The sequence below is a fragment of the Nicotiana attenuata genome, unplaced genomic scaffold (genome assembly GCF_001879085.1).
Source record: "Nicotiana attenuata strain UT unplaced genomic scaffold, NIATTr2, whole genome shotgun sequence".
Lineage (NCBI taxonomy): Eukaryota > Viridiplantae > Streptophyta > Magnoliopsida > Solanales > Solanaceae > Nicotiana > Nicotiana attenuata.
Window position 1 is genome coordinate 269,118 of NW_017671378.1, and position 19,223 is coordinate 288,340.

The following is a 19,223-nucleotide window of genomic DNA, read 5'->3' on the forward strand; positions in this document are numbered from 1 at the left end:
CATAACTCTAGACCTCCTTAATCTTTTCTCTAACCCTCAGTATCGTTAGTTGTTAATTTACTATTTTAATTTGTTAGTTAATTAGTTAAACAGAAGAATCTTAATATCTATAAGTTAGGATTTGTTCAAGCTTGTCTTCTTGGTGATAGTGAACAGCTGTAGCTAAACCTTAGTTCTCTGTGGGATTCGACTCCGGACTTGTAAACCGGATTATATTTGCAACGACCGCATTGTCCTTTTTATAAGGCATAGTTGGGCGTGATCAATAGGTTCTATAAGAACTGGACGATCATATTTGGTCAAATACCTAGAGATAAACTCTTACGTTTCTTCCATTACGGTATTTCTTTATTTTGTCAAACAAACGAAAATAATCTAAGTAGTATTTCTTTATTATTCTATCTGTCTAAGGTTTTCTAGGCAAAATTATTCAATAAACATGTTGGAAAAATAAAAAATATGTAACAGAATAGTCGAGATGCAAAAAAACTGTGTGATATTTCTTTATTATTGTTTGCAATTTGTGTAGTGCTGTTGGAATTTTAGCATCTAGAAAAGTAAAAGCTAGAAGTCGTCGATCAGTGTGAAGACTGGAATTGTCAAGTCGTTCAAACATTTCTCAGGAAAACAACAATTCCCTTCACTTTCTCAGAATGTCTTATATTATATCAAGTCATCATATAATTCACGCAGTTGACCTTGACAAAAACAACTCCTCTTTAGTCACGTACGTTTAGGGGAGATAAAATGATTGAAAAAAATAATAATTAATCATATATATCTGATCCGATCCGCCTGTTTGTCACCCTAACGTACGTTAATATTAATGACTCTTTTGTTAATACTTCACAGCTACATTTCAAACTATATATCATTACCATACTATGTTAACCACAGTTAGATTTGAACTCATACAGAGACGGATATAGAATTTACGTGAATTGCTCGGGAGATATTTTTCTAACCGGATTGAAATCGTGAGATAGTTCGGTCATCTAGATCCATCTACCATCTTGGAGAAGGGGCACGATGCTGAAATTATTGAACAGGAGAAATAAGTTGAAAAGGAACGGAGCGAAAGCAAACAAGTGAAGACCAAAAGAGATATGCATATCATTAAAAGCCCAACCGGTTCGAATCGGTCAGTCGAACAAACAAAAACTACAGTTCGCGATCAAGTCTCTCGCAATTATAGCAGTTCAGAATTCCATTTTTATTTGTAAAGTTGTTCAATTGATCCATCAGAGGTATAGTAGGGGCATCTTGAATGGTATGACTTTTTTGGATGTCTCAGAAATAAGGTCGAAGTTTCCGTGTCCGTACAACGGCCTCAGATGAATTTACATGAATAATCGGGTTTATAACTATTTAGTAAATTTTTTAATATATATACAGATTTGGGCAAAAGTTGTTGGATTCACGTCAACCCATAGGTTGCAAGCTAGATTCGCTCTGAACTCGTAGCACCTTGTTACTTAATTTGGTTCCGAATCACCTAATAATTTTTTTGTTGGTTTCTTTTACCTTTGTCCACGATGTAACCCCAATTGCTACGAAGTTTCCTTCAAAGCAAATGTAGATTAATGAAAGAAAATAAACATTTTTAGGTTTTAACATTTTGAAACTATTATCATTACCTCCTAATAAATATGAATAAGTCTTGTTGACTCCATTATTTCTTTTATCATTTTCCTTGACTTGAAAAAGATGGAAACTTGATTACTACGCAATACTAAACTTAAGAGCAAGTATTTAATGGTGAAACAATAGTTTTAGCACTAAATCAAAATCATATTTTGTTTTTTTCTTTTAATTTGTTTAGCACTAAATCAAAATGAGAAAAGATTTTCTTTTTTCCTTAGAAAAGAAAGTGTGAAAAGAGGATGAAGAAAAGTATATATACATAACAAACAACAAATAAAGAAGATTTTTTCTTGTTTTTTGATAATGTTTATTTTAGTGTCTCTATCGCCAAAATGCGCGTAAAAGACTGAAGAGTCTCTGAGTACTAAGTCAAAAATAAGGGATTAAAAAAGGGATAATTGCACTTTTGCTCCAACAATTTTTGATAAAATCAAATTTTGATCCTTGAGATACCTTATTTAGCATATTTAAACTTTATTAATTGAAATATGTAATTTGATCTCTTTACATAGGGAATATGTTTATATTTAGATTATTAATACAATTATATAATCCTCAAACTTAACATAACAAATAAATAATTAATTGATCTAGAAGTTAGTATTCCCTCTGTTTCAATTTATATAAATTTATTTTCTTTTAAAAAGAAGACTCTTTACTAAATATATAAATAATTTAATTTAAACTTTTTATTTTACCCGTAATGAGAAATTTTTATAGCCACATAAATATTATGGTATGTTTAATATTATAATTTTCACAAAAAAACTTTCGGCCAAACTAATGTTAGAACATATCTAAAATCAAAAGTTTCAAAGGTTTTTTTTTTCTTAAATTTTGTATCAAGTCAAATATATTCACATAAATTAAAATAGAGGGAGTAATTTGTTAAAATTAGTGAAGATTCATAAGAAGAAGGATCAAAAGTACACATTTCAACTAATCGAAGGTTAAAATCAGAATTTGTCAATTTTTCATGGATTAAAAGTACAAATTCCAAAAACAGGGTTAAAAAAGAAAAACTTAAAAAGAAAACCCAACCAATCCACTGCTATAAATTTAGCAATGTAACATTTCCAACATAGGAGCACAACGTAGAACAATACGAAACCAAACAAAACAAAACAGAAAAAAAAAAAAAAAAAGATGTTTTCTTCCAGAATGTCTGCTCTGATCACGGTGGCAGTGACAGTGGCGATTATGGCGGCGACGGTGGCGGAAGCTCAAACGCCGGCGTGTGCTTCGAAATTAGTTCCCTGTGCACCTTATATTAATTCCACCAAACCGCCGGCAGAATGTTGTGATCCATTGAAAGAAGCCATAACTAATGATCTTGATTGTCTGTGTAAATTGTACGAGAATCCTATGTTGTTGCCTTCATTTGGTATTAATATTACTCAAGCACTTGCACTGCCTAAAGCATGCAATATTCCTGGTGATCTCAGTTCTTGCAATGGTATGCTCTTTTCTTCTTCATGTTTTTTTCCTGCTTTAGTTATTCGGTATTTCGAGCCGTAGAATCAGTCATTAGTGTTTGCATTAGGGTAAACTGGATATTACATCACCTTGGGGCAGAGGCGAAGTCAGAATTTTAAACTTATGAGTTCTGAATTCCAAATCTTTTAAGTTAGTGTATTTTAAATTAATAATTTGTACATTTTCAATAAATTTCTTAAGAAAAATCACGATTTGGGTTCGACCGAACCCGTAGATTTTACTCTCCCTCTGCCTCTGGCTTGAGTACAGTCCGTTACGCGAGATGCTTCGTGCACTGAGCTTTTTTCTTTTTTTTTTTTTTTTTTAATTCGGTATTCGAACATATTTGGATTTATTTGTTTTCGTGTATATAGGTAAAGCTGCTCCAGGTCCTGGTTCTGAAACCTTGCCACCACCAGGTAACTAAGAATTAATTTGTTTTAATATTTATTTTAACAAATATTCATTAATTTATTGTCCCAAACAAGGCTTATACTGCAATTTAAAACTAGAATTATAATCTGGATAATTAATCCTATATAGTATATGGAATAAGTTATATCAATTTCTGATATAAAAATAATACTTGCTCGATACCAATTGTGTATTATACTTTCATTCTTATTCTGTTCAAAAGAATGTCTATACTTTCTTATTTAAAACAATTTAATAGCTTTAAACTTCCTACTTTACTTTTAATGAAATAATTTATAGTCACACAATATTTGTAGCTTATTTTAGAATACAAATTTAAAAAAATTAAAAAAAAATCTTAAACTTCGCGTTAGATCAAACATCGTTTATGTAAATTGAAACAGAGAAAGTATTGATATTAGTCAATACCTTCAGAAAAAAAGGGATAAATTTTATCCTAAAAGTTATATCAGAATAATCCACTTAATTCTTTGAATCAAATAACATACTTATATTTATTGGTTAATGATGTAACTAAGCCCCCATTTATAGTCAATGATAAGTTTTAGTACTTGTGTTTATTAACTTCCTTAACTATGATAAAGAAGTTTTATCTAACTTTATTTTTGTTTTAAGGGCTTATTTTGTGATAATTCTCCAAGTCATTGCTTCAATTATGGACTTTGATTTTGGTTTTTGTTCAACTTATTATTTTGGGGACCCCAATGAAAATGAAAGATTAGCTGTATTCCTTTACTTTTTCCAAGTTTCGAATAATGCTATTCTAGACTTCTAATTATAGTGGCATGAGATGTTGGACAAGGAAAGAAGAAAAACTTTGATTTCACATGATACTCTATAATTTTCTTGTTTATTAATATATTTATATTTCAAAAAAAAAAAATATTAACGTTAAACTTTCGTCTTACACTTGATAATTTGAAATATTGTGTGTTGTAATGGTGCTTTTGATATATGTCAAAAGTCAGTTTTTCTTTCTTAAACTTCATTACCGTCAACACATCGCCATATGAAATGAAACTGAGGAAGTAATAGTCTTCTCCATCTTGCTATTGTACATTCAGACTTCCGCTAAAGGTTGGTGCGATGGATTGAAAAGTATTTTTTTCTCAAAAGTACTTTTGGTGAGAAACAGTTTGTGTTTGACTAATTAATTTGAAAAGCAATTCTGAGCAGCAATAAGTGTTTGACCAAGCTTTAAAAAACTGCTTCTAAGTGTATTTTTCTCAAAAGTGTTACTCAAAAAAGTGCTTTTAGAGAGAAAATACCTTTTTCTGCTTCTCCTCAAAAATATTTTTTTTTTCTTTCAAAAGTTTGGCCAAACACCTTAATTTTTGAAAAAAATACTTTTGACAAAAAAAAAAAGTATTTTTGCCTCAAAAGAAGCTTGGCCAAAACGGGCTATGATTGAAGCTCTAGGAATAGAAAAATCAGGGTAAGAAGCGCTTTTCTCTAATGAGCCTTACGCAGTGCAAAGCGGAGTTAGTCGAAATCTTAAAGCAGATAACGGACACCGAATAAAAAACAAAAAAACTTGTCTATTGTGGGGAAGTTTTGCTAACAATTTTACCGTCATGATTGAAATTTTTACAGCAACACCAGGTGGGAATAATGACAACAATGGAGTAAACAAGATTGGATGGACTGGAATCTCAAGTTTACTTGTTCTTTTTGCTTCTTTGATTCTTGCTTAGAAGCAATGGTTGTGTTCAAATTTTAGGGAAATATGAGGTTTATTCCCTTACCTAATGTACTAGTGAGAAAATTTGGCTGATTACATGCTAGAGGCTGTATATTGTTGTTTGTTTCACTCATTATTTATAGTGTGTGTAGTGTTACCTTCTTGGTGTATAGATTCGGTTCAAAGTTTTGAATATATGATATTTGCTCGCAAGCTGAATTTGTTCTCAAATATTTGAAGTTATAGAAAAAGCAAAAAGTATTATATAATGTTAATTAAACGCGAAATAAGAGTTTTAAGATATTTTGAAAGTACTTTTTAGTAACCAAACACCAAAAGATATGATTTTTTTTTTCCTGAGAAATGACTTCCGTCAAACCAAGCAACATCTTATCCTCTCCGAGTAAATCTAACTATCCTCTAGTTGAATCCAACTATACGTTTAATTAATTCTTTCCTATCTTTCCTCTTACACTATTCACGGCCTAAAAGCACAAGATTTCTACTAAGGGGGTTCAAAAAACAAATGGACTATGGCCAGTGGGAATTGAATCAGTGACCTCACAAAATTTTGAACCCCTCGACCACTAAGTTATGCTTGTGCATTGTGGCAAGGGAATTCAAAATATAATATATAGAGGTACAAAACAGATTTTGCTTTATATATACACTATAATATTCCAGTGAAAGGGATTCGAACCTCCTTCCATCCCCTAAATCCACCCCTGGCTTCAAGGTGGATATTTTAAACAGTAAAATTGAAAATAAAAAAGTCGATGAAAATCGATTAATAAGAAAGAAAAGAGAAACAAAGAAACTTTGTGGAATTTGATTGTGTTTATACGAAGGAAAAAAAAGGGTCTAAAATAGGTATTAGGACCATAAGTGCACACTTTGTCAAAGAATTCAGGTTATCAATGCTCAATATGAAAGAAACAGGACTATTTTGAATTTAAGTCCAAAATAATGAACTATTGTGAAGCTTCTCGAACCAAAAATCTAATGTTAGAAGTTTCTATAAATAGCTAATAGAAGTTTCTAGAACACCCGCTTCACAGGTCCGCTAGTAAACCACAGAAGTAGCAGTAATTGAAGCTGCCGTCAGTAGCAAATTCCTCAAATTCCTACTTATTGAATCCGATTCAAAGGTATCGTTCTTCTCAATTTGTATCAAAATTCGAAGAACAAAAAATAGGGTAACGAAAAAGCTATGGACGCAACAAAGTTGAATCAACTGAAGCAATTCGTCGAACAGTGCAAGTCCGATCCTTCACTTCTCGCCGATCCTTCTCTTTCCTTTTTCCGTGATTACATTGAAAGGTACCCTATTTCATCTCATTATATACATAATTTTTATAGCTCGAACCCGTGACATATAAAATTATCAGAGGAGTAAATCTACTGTTTGGTATAAGGGTTTCAAATAGCATTTCGTAAGCAAATTTAAGTATGTGAATGTATTAAAACTACTCAGCTTACTGTTATTGTGGTGTTTTCTGAGTGATTCTCAGCTTGATTTATATTTGTTTGATTTTGTGGCAGTCTTGGTGGTAATATTCCTCCAGCGGCTGGAGAATACAAAGCGGTATTTACCCTAAATCAGTAAATGTTATGGCATTATATATTTTGTTCTTTTGGATATATTTATGGTTCCATCGTAACAGAGGTGGATCTAGGATTTAAGCTCTATGAGTTTATTTTTAAGGTTATTAGTGTTGAACTCGTCGTATTTTTAATATTATGGGTTCATATATATTATTTGTTGCAATTTTAGTAGTTTTTTGCACATAAATACTTTATGCTCCATGTCCAAAGTATTGAGTTCAGATGAACCCGATGTCGCCACCCTAGATCCGCCTTTGCCTGGTAATCGCCACGAAAGTAAATATGGTGTGCCTGGTAACCCTTGGGATTTGGTCTAGTGGTAAGAAAGCACCACATGATTTGTGGTTTAGACATAAGTCACGGGTTCGAACCCTGTGGCGAAAGCCTGATATTTAAGTGGAGAAGGAAAGAGGGGTGGATCCATTGTCCATCGAGTTTTGAACCATGTGACATTGGTTCTCGAGGATTTCTTTGTTATAAAAAAATCATCTGGTTACTTGAATCCTCAAGACCAGTTTAGATTTCATAATTAGCAGGAAATGAATAAGAGAAGTTAAAATGATACGCGAAATCTTTTCCTTGTTTAAATAGGGGAACAGAGTATTTTAATGTCCTTATATTTGTTTAAATAGGGATGATAAGACTTCCAAGTTCAAGTCATGAAATAGGGATATACAAGATGACTGGCTGTAGTATGTGGGGATACGTATTGTTTGAAAAGATAACCTACACTCTTTATTTTATCCAAGCAGTTATTTGTTTTCTCGCGAGCTTCACATAGCCTGTTTAAATTTCGAGGTTGCAGTGGGTTAACGACCAGTATAAAAATTAGTCCTAATGTCATGTGTATACAAATATCAAAGCAGAATGGATATAGAGGATTCATATAACTGGCTGCAACAAGTCTGGAATAGAGACGCAATTGATATAGTTATCGGTCTTCTGTACTCTTTCTATATCCATTCATTTTGTTTTCTTTTAAGACCTTAATAAGGAGGATCTTTTTAGATCCATGGTCTAAAATAATTTGTGGTGCGCGCAAAGAAAACAAATGTTTTTCTAGGAATTCCAATTGTCTGAAACGTTGTGCACTATTTGTTGTGCAGAAGTCTCATGTGGTGGATGAGAGTGATGAAGAAATGGGTGATCTTGAGAGTGAGACTCATAAAACAGGGGCTGCTGAAGAGGAAGAGGAGCCTGAGATAATTGAATCTGATGTTGAACTGGATGAGAGCGACGTTGTGGACCCTGACAATGATGAGCCACAACAGGTCTGGCTAACTGACATTCCCTTTTGCTTTTTTGCTATGCCTCATGTTTACATTGACCAGTAAAATGAACTTTTCAAGTTTAATCTTCTAGATGGGAGACCCCTCTGTGGAGGTTACTGAGGAAAGCCGTGATGCTTCTCAAGAGGCCAAATCTCAGGCCATGGAAGCAATTTCTGAAGGTGATGCTGATTGATTTGTAGACCTTCACACTTTCAGCGTGTATTATTCAGTTGGCGTTGCATTACTCATGTTTGTTGCTTGTTGTTGATAGGTAAGCTAGAAGAAGCAAGTGAACTTTTGACAAAGGCAATTCTCCTCAACCCTACTTCAGCAATTATGTATGCTACCAGAGGTACAGTTTGCCATGTGCTTCTCGACTTGGATATTATTTTTGCTGGTTTCATGTTATTACATTATTCATTCGCATTCATTGAGTGACAATGTGAAAGTTTTGATGTTAACAGCCGCAGTGTACATCAAAATGAAGAAACCGAATGCAGCCATACGAGATGCAACTGCAGCCTTAGAGGTTGATCTTACCACTTGATTTGCTTGCCAAGAATCTGATCCTGGTCTTTATTTTTTTATTTTTTGTCTATTCCAAATATCCGCATTGAGTGATTATTACTACTCGTAAAGCCTTTATGAGGAAGTATCCTGAAGGCCTCAGCAGGTATATACCTGTCATATGCTTTTCATGCTCGGGGAACAGATGGATCATTACATGCATAGAGTTTGGTCAACTTTGTGCATGCTATCTTAATTAATGCATTATTTCTCATTTAATTGGTCTTACAGATCAACCCAGATTCAGCTAAAGGATATAAATCACGTGGCATTGCACGAGCCATGCTTGGACAATGGGGCGAAGCAGCCAAGGATCTTCATGTGGCCTCCAAACTAGACTATGATGAGGAAATAAGTGCTGTGCTTAAGAAGGTTGCGTCCAGTGATATAATGTCAATTATATAATGTCTTATTATATGGATGCTAGTGTTCGGAAGCTCTTTATTCTTAGTTGTGGTGTGCATCATGATAATTATCAAGTGATTTAATTACATATATCTGTGTCGCAGGTTGAGCCTAATGCACGTAAAATTGAAGAGCACCACAAGAAGTATGAAAGGCTGCGTAAAGAACGAGAAGATAGAAAGATTGAGCGTGAGAGACTACGAAGAAAGGCTGAAGCTCAGGTGAAACCTCAGTTACTTGTTTGCTTACATATTGGGCTTTTTAACTTCTCTGAACTCTCTTGTGATTTATATCTCAGGCTGCTTATGAAAAGGCCAAGAAGCAAGAAGAATCATCATCAAGGAGAGCTGGTGGCATGCCTGGGGGCTTCCCTGGTGGCATGCCCGGAGGCTTCCCTGGTGGCATGCCCGGGGGCTTCCCTGGTGGCATGCCCGGGGGCTTCCCTGGTATGCCCGGAGGCTTCCCTGGTGGCATGCCCGGGGGCTTCCCTGGTATGCCCGGAGGATTCCCCGGAGGCATGCCCGGAGGCTCCCCTGGGGGCATGCCTGGAGGAATGCCTGGTAATATTGACTACAGCAAAATATTGAATGTAAGTAGCTGTACTTTTATATATTCACTTGTGATGCTTATACCATTAATTATGATGAATAAAGTGTAGAGTTAGTGTGCTGAGGATTGTTATCAGAAAGTTTTTTCATTACTATGTAAACTGAGGAGTCATCTAGTCACATTTTCTTTTTGTAGCAATTGAGTTAAAGCAATCTTTATGTTTTTTACTTGAGCAGGACCCTGAACTAATGGCTGCATTCCAGGACCCAGAAGTCATGGCTGCACTACAAGATGGTAATTTCCTTTGATCATAATCCATTCATTTTCTTTATTCTAGTGCATGATTTCTTAGATAATGTGTATGTGTGTGCGCGTGTGTATGTAAAAGAAGATTATCAATTGTGCAAGATCCATAATCATGGTTTTGTAATTATTGTCCCAATGCCTTAAAGTGCAAAGAATGTCATCCTATTAGTTTGGTGTGATTGACTGACCTTCTATATAGTATATATTACACTGTTACCTCCCAATTAAGCACCTCTTATTTTGAAGTATTCCAAAATATTTTATACTTTTTTAAAATGCGAAGCTTCTGCCATCGGAGCATGCACTGTACTTCAAATTATAAACTATATAATACCTTGGATCCGTATTTCCATTCTCAGGATCATTTTACCCTATTCTCCTACTTACTACTATCAAATAATTTATAAAGGAGTCGTATACCTTATGCATAGGAATTGTAGCTCTATATGGTTCTGTTTAATTATTATGTTCTGCAACTTTTTATCTTGTGCATCTTTCATTTCTTCCAAGGTATGATGGAGGATTTTCCTATACTTCTCCATTTAGGAGAGTCTATTCAGACTCTTTTTTCGGCTTACCCACATTGAACTCTTTTGTTCAATTGGACATCAATGGATAATTATTAGATTTAGCAATGAGAATTTCCATGTCGCTAGCATGCATCAGAGGTGGATGCAATGTATTGGTACACTAGGTTCATTTGAACCCAATACTTTTGACATGGAGTATAAATTTATGGATAAATATCCACTAAAATTGCTATAAATTGTATGTATGAACCCATAACTTTAATAATACAATGGGTGCAATGCTAAGAACCTTAAAGGTTGAACCCATAGAACAAATCTTGGATCGGTCTCAGCATGCAATATTCCGTAGCGCTCTTTTGTTCCTTCATCATAGGTCATATACACCTTGGAACATTTGCTTTGTGACTTTTAAGTAGCTCCATGAGGTTGAATGGTTGAATGTCATATGTGATTGTGTATACCCGTGAACAATGATAGTACCATCAAACTATACTTAAACTGTATACATGCTATATGATTGAACTAATAAATATTTTTTTCTTTCAAGTTAACACTTGGTAAGGTATCCATGTACTGATTCTCCATTTGATGTCAATCATATATTAATGCCAGTTGGTAACACTTGAATTAGAAACTAGTTTCTGGATTATCACAGAACAGGTCTAATAAACGCTGCTAGGCTGCATGATCTATCCTATAGCTCCTACACAAAAAGAAAACTAATTAAGAAAAGTAACCATAAATGGATAATTATGAGAGTTAATTATGAAGACAAGCAAAAGAACTACTTCCTCCGTCCTAATTTATGTGACACTCTTTCCTTTTTAGTCCGTCTCCTATATTTAGTAACAATTCAACTTTAATTTTTCCTTTTTACCCTTAATGAGATGATTTCCCCCACAAATTTTTATATTTTGCTTTAGATTACAAGGTTCATAAGTCTTCCTTTATTTCTTAAACTTCGTACCAAGTCAAACACCTTCACATAAATTGGGACAAAGGGAGTATATGGGTAGGGGTGCGTCCCTCCATATTCAGTTTGCTGTTGCATAGCAATGTATCTTGTCTATCTCTATTCTTGTTCCTGTGCTCATTGAAGTGTTGAAAGAGGAGATGGGTAAACTGTTGGTGAACGATATTAGTTTTCATCTTGGAAGGGAGTAAAGCGATTTAAGATAGTACAGTGTGGAATTTCTACTCTTGTTAGCTGGATTGGTGGTGCTTATACATCTTATTGCTTATGAATGTAATACAATGATTCCATATTGCACTTTACGCTGACGCTTCCACATATATTATATCAATATTAGCCGATACTGGAGCTTTCAGGTTATTCAACTCATTGTTCTCGACTGTTCATGGCTGCTTGTTTTGCAGTGATGAAGAACCCAGCTAATCTGGCCAAGCATCAAGCTAATCCCAAAGTTGCTCCTATTATTGCAAAGATGATGAGCAAATTTGCTGGACCAAAGTGAGTTTTCTGTCTTTGGTTGTAAACTTGTATCGTCAAGCAGGTGCGCGAAGTCATGCCCCAAATATGTCTCTCCAAGTATATATTTAGATGTCATGCATCTGTTGATCGATTGAGTTGATCAACTTCAATAGATTACTTGGTATAGGCAGCTACCTTATACTTCAGAAGCCGAATGGGATTTATGCAATGTGAACACTTATCATATGGTTTAGATTTGTTCTTTTTTCGCGTTGTTATCGTTTTTGATGCAGTAATAGTTGGTTATGATTAATTGTTCCATAGCTTCCATGGGTTAAATATTCCATACAATTGCAACAACAATGAGATATTCCGTTTGTTAAGCTGTTCACAGTCACAAGTTTCTGGTATCCCGGCTAGTTTGCGCGTATTTCAACTAATTTAACGGGATGCCTGCTATCTTTCATCGACAAAATTATAGTGTACTTTCTTTGACTACCAAATTGTAAGAGTAGATAAAGACTCACCATCCAACACTTAACAAAAGTTAGAATACTATCTACCAAAAATTCGTAAGCAACTACCTGCTAATGACCTTATATTTTTCTTTGTTATGACTTATGGTCGTAGGGTAGAATTAAATTATTTTTAAATATATAAACTGTTTAATCCCTTTATGAAACTCGTGGCTCCAACACTATCTTAAAGAACTTTCACATTTGAACCAGGTAGCATAACTCAACTGAAAAGAGTCAATTGAGATTCAAGATTCTAAGTTAACCTCTCGAAATATTTCAAGATCTGGTACAAAAATGGACTTAGAATAGGGCAGTCAGGTGTTCTAAGTATCCTGCATTTACGAACTGTAATGGTTGAAAGTTGAGACTAAAAGCTTCCGACATTTGCGAGTTTCTTCCTATGATTTTCTTTTAACTAGTATACGTACTCGCGCGATGCGCGGATTAATTTAATGAAAAAATGAACGGAGAGCGATAATAGGAAAAAAGGTATATTGAAGTAAAAATTTAGTGACCGTATTCAAAAGAATTAAACCAAAATAGAAATAAATGAATTTGTGTTTGTTGTTTCTAAAAGATTTTTCCATGCCATTTATTTGTATTCATCAGTCAAATTACAGCTTGAATTAATAAACCCTCCATGATTACATTGATTTTTTTCTCTCTCTTTGATGTTTGCATAGCTAAGTTGGTTAATTAAATTATTATTTTTTGTTAAAATTATGCATTATGGTTATGAAGGTTTAGGTATATGACAGACTAATCTTTTAAAGGCAAAGCAGCTTAAATTTTTGCACGTAAGAGCAGTTTTGGAAGGTTATGCATTATCTTATATAACTTAGAAATTCCAATATTTGATGATTGATAATATACAAATTAATTTAATGTTATTTGGAAGTTATTGATATGGAGAGATTTGTTCTTTGTTTAGTATTACCACTATTAGTTGATTTATTTTTTGAACACACAACTTAGAAAATCATATTGTTTCAATATCATTACACGCCTGAATGGGGTGTGAACTTTTGTTAGTCCACAAAAATGTAAGATAGAATGTTGGGAAGTTAATACTTGTGCCATATTACCCCTTGATAAAACATAACATATAAAAGACTGTACATAACAACTGTACATTATTAAATACATATATAAGGCTTGCTAAAATATTTGCTTCATCATTAACATGTACTGCCAAACAGAATATCAGAAAAATCCTAAGTGAAGAATAAAGAACTAAATTAACCTTTAATTTGTTAAAATGTATAACCACCAAATTAAATATAAGAAAAATCCTATTGTACTTCTAAGAGACTCATAATGGCAAATAAAGTTGTGGAAACGTATTCCTCTTTGAAATCCAATCACCTTTGAAATCTCACATTGCACATCTTTCCAGTAATAATGCCAAATTTGAAGCAGTGGCTTAAGCAGTCGAACATTTGATTTGGAGCTGCAATTTGAATCTCAGATTTCAACAACATAGCATGTGCTACAAATTCAGCATACTGCTCGCCAGCTTGAAAAATAAAGTTATGATGCATCTCCCAGCTCCTTTCTGCCTTCAGTAATTGCAAATTGGGCTTGTTTATTATAAACCGAATTTAGAATCAGAATCGCGCTACGACCCTTTCGCTAGAAAGAACAACACACCTGCGAACAGACTGAAATTCAGAAGCTGACATTGAACCACCAGTGACAATCCCCTCTTTCAAATCGACATTACAAAACTGTAAAAATGTAGAAAATAAGAAAACAAAAACAAATTGCATTTAGTTAGTCGTTCCGAATAGAATGTTGTAAAAATCCAGGTTATAATTTGTTGCAATTAACACAACTGAACATGAAAGGGAAAGTTAGACTACTTACTGGAAAAAACTGACTAAGTGGTAAGCATTTTAACAATTGGTATATGCACAACTCATCTCTCATTTATGTGAAGCAGTTCAAAGCCTTAAAACTTGAATATGTTTCTAGTTATTCTCCCCACACACACACACACACACAAACACAAAAGAAATGCACTTCTGGAACTGCAAGTAACATTATAGTCGATTGGCCGCCAAGTTACTCCCTTCGTTCCAATGCATCTGCTATGAGAACCAACAATAAAGCTGATTAATTTATAAAAAAGTGGATGCTTATCACACTAACTATATTTCAAACCAAAAAATGAGTAGACCGATTATCAGTACACTGAAACATCCATAAGTTTATTTAATCCAATTACATTTGATGAAATTTCACAATGTCCGGTTGATGAATTACCATATTAAAACCANACACACATTCCACAAATAAGATTGAGTTGGTGCACATAACTCGCTCTCAGGAACGTTTTGAAAATTTTGCCACGGGTGGTTTACCTTTACAATATGTATGGAGATCAATAGTAGAATTATCTACATCTAAATTCCCATAATTCCAAGATGTCATGTTTCTCAAATCAACAGTTATAAAAAAAATACCAAGAAAAAACAAAACAAAATAAAAGTTCAAACTTGAACCCTAGCAATATATACAGCTACAACTACACCATTAGTTCCCCGGCAACGGCGCCAAAATTTGATCACGCCCAACTATGCCTTATAAAAAAGACAATGCGGTCATTGCAAATGTAATCCGGTTTACAAGTCCGGAGTCGAATCCCATAGAGAACTAAGGTTTAGCTATAGCTGTTCACTATCACCAAGAAGACAAGCTTGAATAATTTCTAACTTATAGATATTAAGATTCTTCTGTTTAACTAATTAACTAATAAATTAAAATAGTACATTAACAACTAACGATACTGAAGGTTCGAGAAAAGATTAAGGAGGTCTAGAGTTATGATTTCTCCTATTGTCGGAATCCTTCCCGCTATGTCTTCTATAATTTCGCCTAAGTATTCTCTACCGATCATGAGTACTCTTATTGCCGTAAATCTCTCTCGAGTAATTACGACAATTTACTAGACGCACTCTCCCGAGCTACGCTAGCTGGCTTTTAATACAGCTCACTTCAGATCGCACCCAAGGCTTCGTTATCCCTAATCCCGCCTTTAAACCCTCAGTTATTGATCCCTCATATACTTTGGGAGTGGTGTTGTTTAACAACTACCTAAATATGCACTCTCTCCCGAGTTATGCATACTAAATAGGCACAGCTAATTGAGAGCTCTTCAATCAACCAGAATATAAACGTAGTTGAACAAATAGAGAAAAGCTATGGCTCAATTATATAAAAACATAACAAGAATTTATCCTACAAAGGGTTCTATCAAAACTCTAGATAACAAATTAGCTATTCATAATAGTATGTAAAACTACAATACTAAAAATCATAACCAACAATGAAAAATAGGAAGAGGAAGGAAAAAACTCGTAGAAGAATTCTCCGCCTTGCTCCCAATGTGTTCTTGCCTCCAAGGGTGTTGTCTAACCCTAAAGTAGTGTATCCTCGCCTCCTTAGGTCTAATTTGTGTCCAAAATATGTCCCCTTCTTGTTCTTGGCTGGCCTCCCTTGTTTAATATAGGGTTTAGGACTTAAAATCCCATGTTTTGCACTTTAGTCCCTGAAATTTTCGCTTCCTGCCGCGGTCCCACCGCGGTCGCGGTCAAACCGCGGCCAAACATACTCTCTGATTCTTCAGTTGTCCGCGAGTACACTCTGCCGCAGTTCTGCCGCGGTCGCGGTGGAACCGCGGTTTTTCACCCTGTTCCGTTTGGAATTTGGAAAAACATAAAACATGAAAGTTGTAGCCCTTTGAGTTAGCTTTCCAACCATATATTGTGGAGCCCAAATGGAGTTCTGAGCAAAAAGTTATGTCTATTTTACTAGACAGTGCGCAATATGCCTCCTCAAGTCTTCGTTCGTACTTAATTATCAAATTTGACCCCCGAACACGATCCCGGCTTAATTCCTTGAGCTTTCACTCAGACTTCAAAGCTTCAAATCACTTATTTCATTCCATAACATCTATATAGCTCGGAATCACACCTATAAGGCATAAAACACACAATTAGTGCAAAACACTAGCGATTAAAGCGCAAACTCAATTAAAGTGCAGTAAATTCGAGTGTAATAAGCGACTAAAATATGCAATTATAGCCTATCATCACACCACCAAGAACAATTATTTTACCTCCAAATGGTCGGTGTAAATTGGATGCATCTTTAAACCTAAGAATATCTCTTAAAGTTTTATCAAAAGCTTCAAATCAATATCTATGCATCATGGGTGCCTCATCCCAGATAATCAACTTTGCCTTAATAATTAAATTTGCTAAAGGAGTACCTTGCTTTATATTACATGTTGAATCTTTAGTTACCTTTAGAGGAATCACAAATCTTGAATGAGCAGTTCAACCACCTGGTAACAACAAAGATGCAATCCCGCTAGATGCAACAGTTAACACAATATCTCCTCTAGATCTTATGGCAGAAGATAGAGTTCTCCAAATAAAAGTCTTGCCCGTTCCTCCAAAACCATATAAAAAGAAAAACCCACCTTTGTCTTCATTCACATCTCTTATTATTTTTTTCATAAACTGACTTTTGCTCATCTGTCAAATTCTTTACTAATTTTTGATGTTCCTCTGCCAAAGCGCGTTTATTATAACGCAATTCATCCCGTATTAATCTATTATTGTTATCAACTTCTTCCGTATTATAAACAGGCCTTGGCATTGTTGGAAAATCCACAAAACTTCTTCCACAACCTTTCAATAAAGTTTCAAGCTTTTGCAAACAACGATTTTTCAATTCTTCATCTGTTAGGTCAGCTTCTGAAATAACATTAGAATATAAAATAATTAAATACAATTAAATGGTAAAGTTTACTTTAGCCACATGAAATTAATAATAAAATTAACGAAAAAATATAGTGTTCAATAGTAGTGTACATTAGTTTTAAACACATTTAACGTACATAGAATTTGAACGAATAATATAGTTCAAACCATGTGATTTTTTTATTTTTAAAAATTATTCTTAATTTTATGCATATTATTATTCATAACCTATAAAAAAAAAGCAGTTTTTGCTATCCAAAAAAAATGAATTGAAATTTTTTCAATTAAAGTAGAGAATGCATAAAAGCGATTATAGGCTTTCCCAAAGTTTTAGGGCATTAAACACAATGCATTAATTTTCTATTAGTTTTTATGTCTGGTAAATGCATTAATTAGTACCAATATTATTCCTATGATGTAAACACAACACAATGCAACCCTTCTTGTTCTTGGCTGACCTCCTTTGTTTATTATAGGGTTTAGGACTTAAAATCCCATGTTTTGCACTTTAGTCCCTGAAATTTTCGCTTCCTGCCGCGGTCCCACCGCGGTCGCGGTCAAACCGCGGCCAAACATACTCTCTGATTCTTCAGTTGTCCGCGAGTACACTCTGCCGCGGTTCTGCCGCGGTCGCGGTGGAACCGCGGTTTTTCACCCTGTTCCGTTCGGAATTTGGAAAAACGTAAAACATGAAAGTTGTAGCCCTTTGAGTTAGCTTTCCAACCATATATTGTGGAGCCCAAATGGTGTTCTGAGCAAAAAGTTATGTCTATTTTACTAGACAGTGCGCAACATGCCTCCTCAAGTCTTCGTTCGTACTTAATTATCAAATTTGACCCCCGAACACGATTCCGGCTTAATTCCTTGAGCTTTTACCCAGACTTCAAAGCTTCAAATCACTTAAATTCATTCCATAATATCTATATAGCTCGAAATCACACCTACAAGGCATAAAACACACAATTAGTGCAAAACACTAGCGATTAAAGCGCAAACTCAATTAAAGTGCAGTAAAATCGAGTGTAATAAGCGACTAAAATATGCAATTATAGCCTATCATCAACACCCCACACTTAAACCATTGCTCGTCCTCGAGCAATCAAACTACACTTTTTTATAGACACGAACTTTTTAAATAATTCTCCTAACTCATCACACCAAGAGTATTTAAAATAGACTAAGCACAAAAGCGTAACATCGTCACCTCAAGATTTGACTCACAAGTACCACACGTTATTCACAACTCACCACTTACTCTAATATAGAGGTCACTGACATTACCTTTCCTTCATGAATCAAGTGCCCTCACACAATAAAATTTAAGAACACTTAGGAACTCAAGATAGAAAGAATTCACTCACTCTCAGAAATAACATTCATATGCCACAAAAGATGCACCATAAGCTTGCCCATAGTGTACTACTCCACTAATCGAGCTCATTCAATCTTGGATCAATTAGGACTTTATTTGGTTGTAATGTAGGCTACGGGACGGGTAGGATACATTTAGATATAAGAGTGACTACACCTCCCTAAGCACTTTAATACATACATTTTAACATTTAAACCCCATACTTATGTCAAACCAAAACTCCACATTCACCTCAATTTATATTACCCCATACTTCTTTAAGCATACTTACGTCAAGAGCCACCACTTATCAAGATTTTTTTTTTCAACAATCCAACTATATTTTTTTTCAATTCAAGTGGCTCTTCCTTTTTCAAAACAGTGCACCTTTCTCCTTATTTCATTAGTTCCACTCAAAAGCCAAACCAACCACCCCACACTTCAACTTTTATAAAGTTCATAAACAATTCAAGTGCTCATGAGAGGTTACAATGGTTCAAATAGATGGTTAATTCGAACAAATGGGTAAGGCTTGTAATGTGGTTGCCAAAGAAACAGGATTACAGGCTCGAAGGGGTTAACTACGATACATAATAATTAGGTGGGTAAAATATACATATCTGGCTCAACAAGAAAACGCCTATATCACTTCCAAGACTGAACAACACTACTATTTCGCTTTGC

At 34.5% G+C, this 19,223-nt stretch overlaps 2 protein-coding genes across 3 annotated transcripts; both read left to right on the forward strand.

The window, feature by feature from the left end:
• The first annotated feature begins 2,715 nt into the window (after window positions 1–2,715).
• LOC109207909 (lipid transfer-like protein VAS) lies at window positions 2,716–5,449 on the forward strand. Its single transcript, XM_019370910.1, has 3 exons — window positions 2,716–3,100; window positions 3,495–3,539; window positions 5,149–5,449. Exons 1-3 carry the CDS (start codon window positions 2,791–2,793, stop codon window positions 5,247–5,249), a joined length of 456 nt encoding a protein of 151 aa, XP_019226455.1. The 5' UTR covers window positions 2,716–2,790; the 3' UTR covers window positions 5,250–5,449.
• An 815-nt stretch (window positions 5,450–6,264) lies between these two features.
• On the forward strand, window positions 6,265–12,278 carry LOC109207910 (FAM10 family protein At4g22670-like). Of its 2 annotated transcripts, none has more exons than XM_019370912.1 (11): window positions 6,265–6,556; window positions 6,779–6,821; window positions 7,951–8,112; window positions 8,204–8,291; window positions 8,384–8,464; window positions 8,577–8,641; window positions 8,911–9,051; window positions 9,189–9,305; window positions 9,383–9,673; window positions 9,870–9,927; window positions 11,847–12,278. In XM_019370912.1, exons 1-11 carry the CDS (start codon window positions 6,447–6,449, stop codon window positions 11,942–11,944), a joined length of 1,254 nt encoding a protein of 417 aa, XP_019226457.1. In that variant the 5' UTR covers window positions 6,265–6,446; the 3' UTR covers window positions 11,945–12,278. The 2 variants fall into 2 exon arrangements, with proteins under 2 accessions (XP_019226457.1, XP_019226456.1); XM_019370911.1 differs by having other exon boundaries at window positions 6,266–6,556; window positions 7,948–8,112.
• Window positions 12,279–19,223: the final 6,945 nt, after the last annotated feature.

Coding starts and splice junctions, on each gene's coding strand:
- LOC109207909 (XM_019370910.1), top strand. CDS start 2,791: ATGTTTTCTTCCAGAATGTCTGCTCTGATCACGGTGGCAGTGACAGTG. Junction 3,101..3,494: donor TGATCTCAGTTCTTGCAATG/GTATGCTCTTTT, acceptor TCGTGTATATAG/GTAAAGCTGCTCCAGGTCCT. Junction 3,540..5,148: donor TGAAACCTTGCCACCACCAG/GTAACTAAGAAT, acceptor AAATTTTTACAG/CAACACCAGGTGGGAATAAT.
- LOC109207910 (XM_019370911.1), top strand. CDS start 6,447: ATGGACGCAACAAAGTTGAATCAACTGAAGCAATTCGTCGAACAGTGC. Junction 6,822..7,947: donor CGGCTGGAGAATACAAAGCG/GTATTTACCCTA, acceptor TTTGTTGTGCAG/AAGTCTCATGTGGTGGATGA. Junction 8,292..8,383: donor CATGGAAGCAATTTCTGAAG/GTGATGCTGATT, acceptor TGTTGTTGATAG/GTAAGCTAGAAGAAGCAAGT.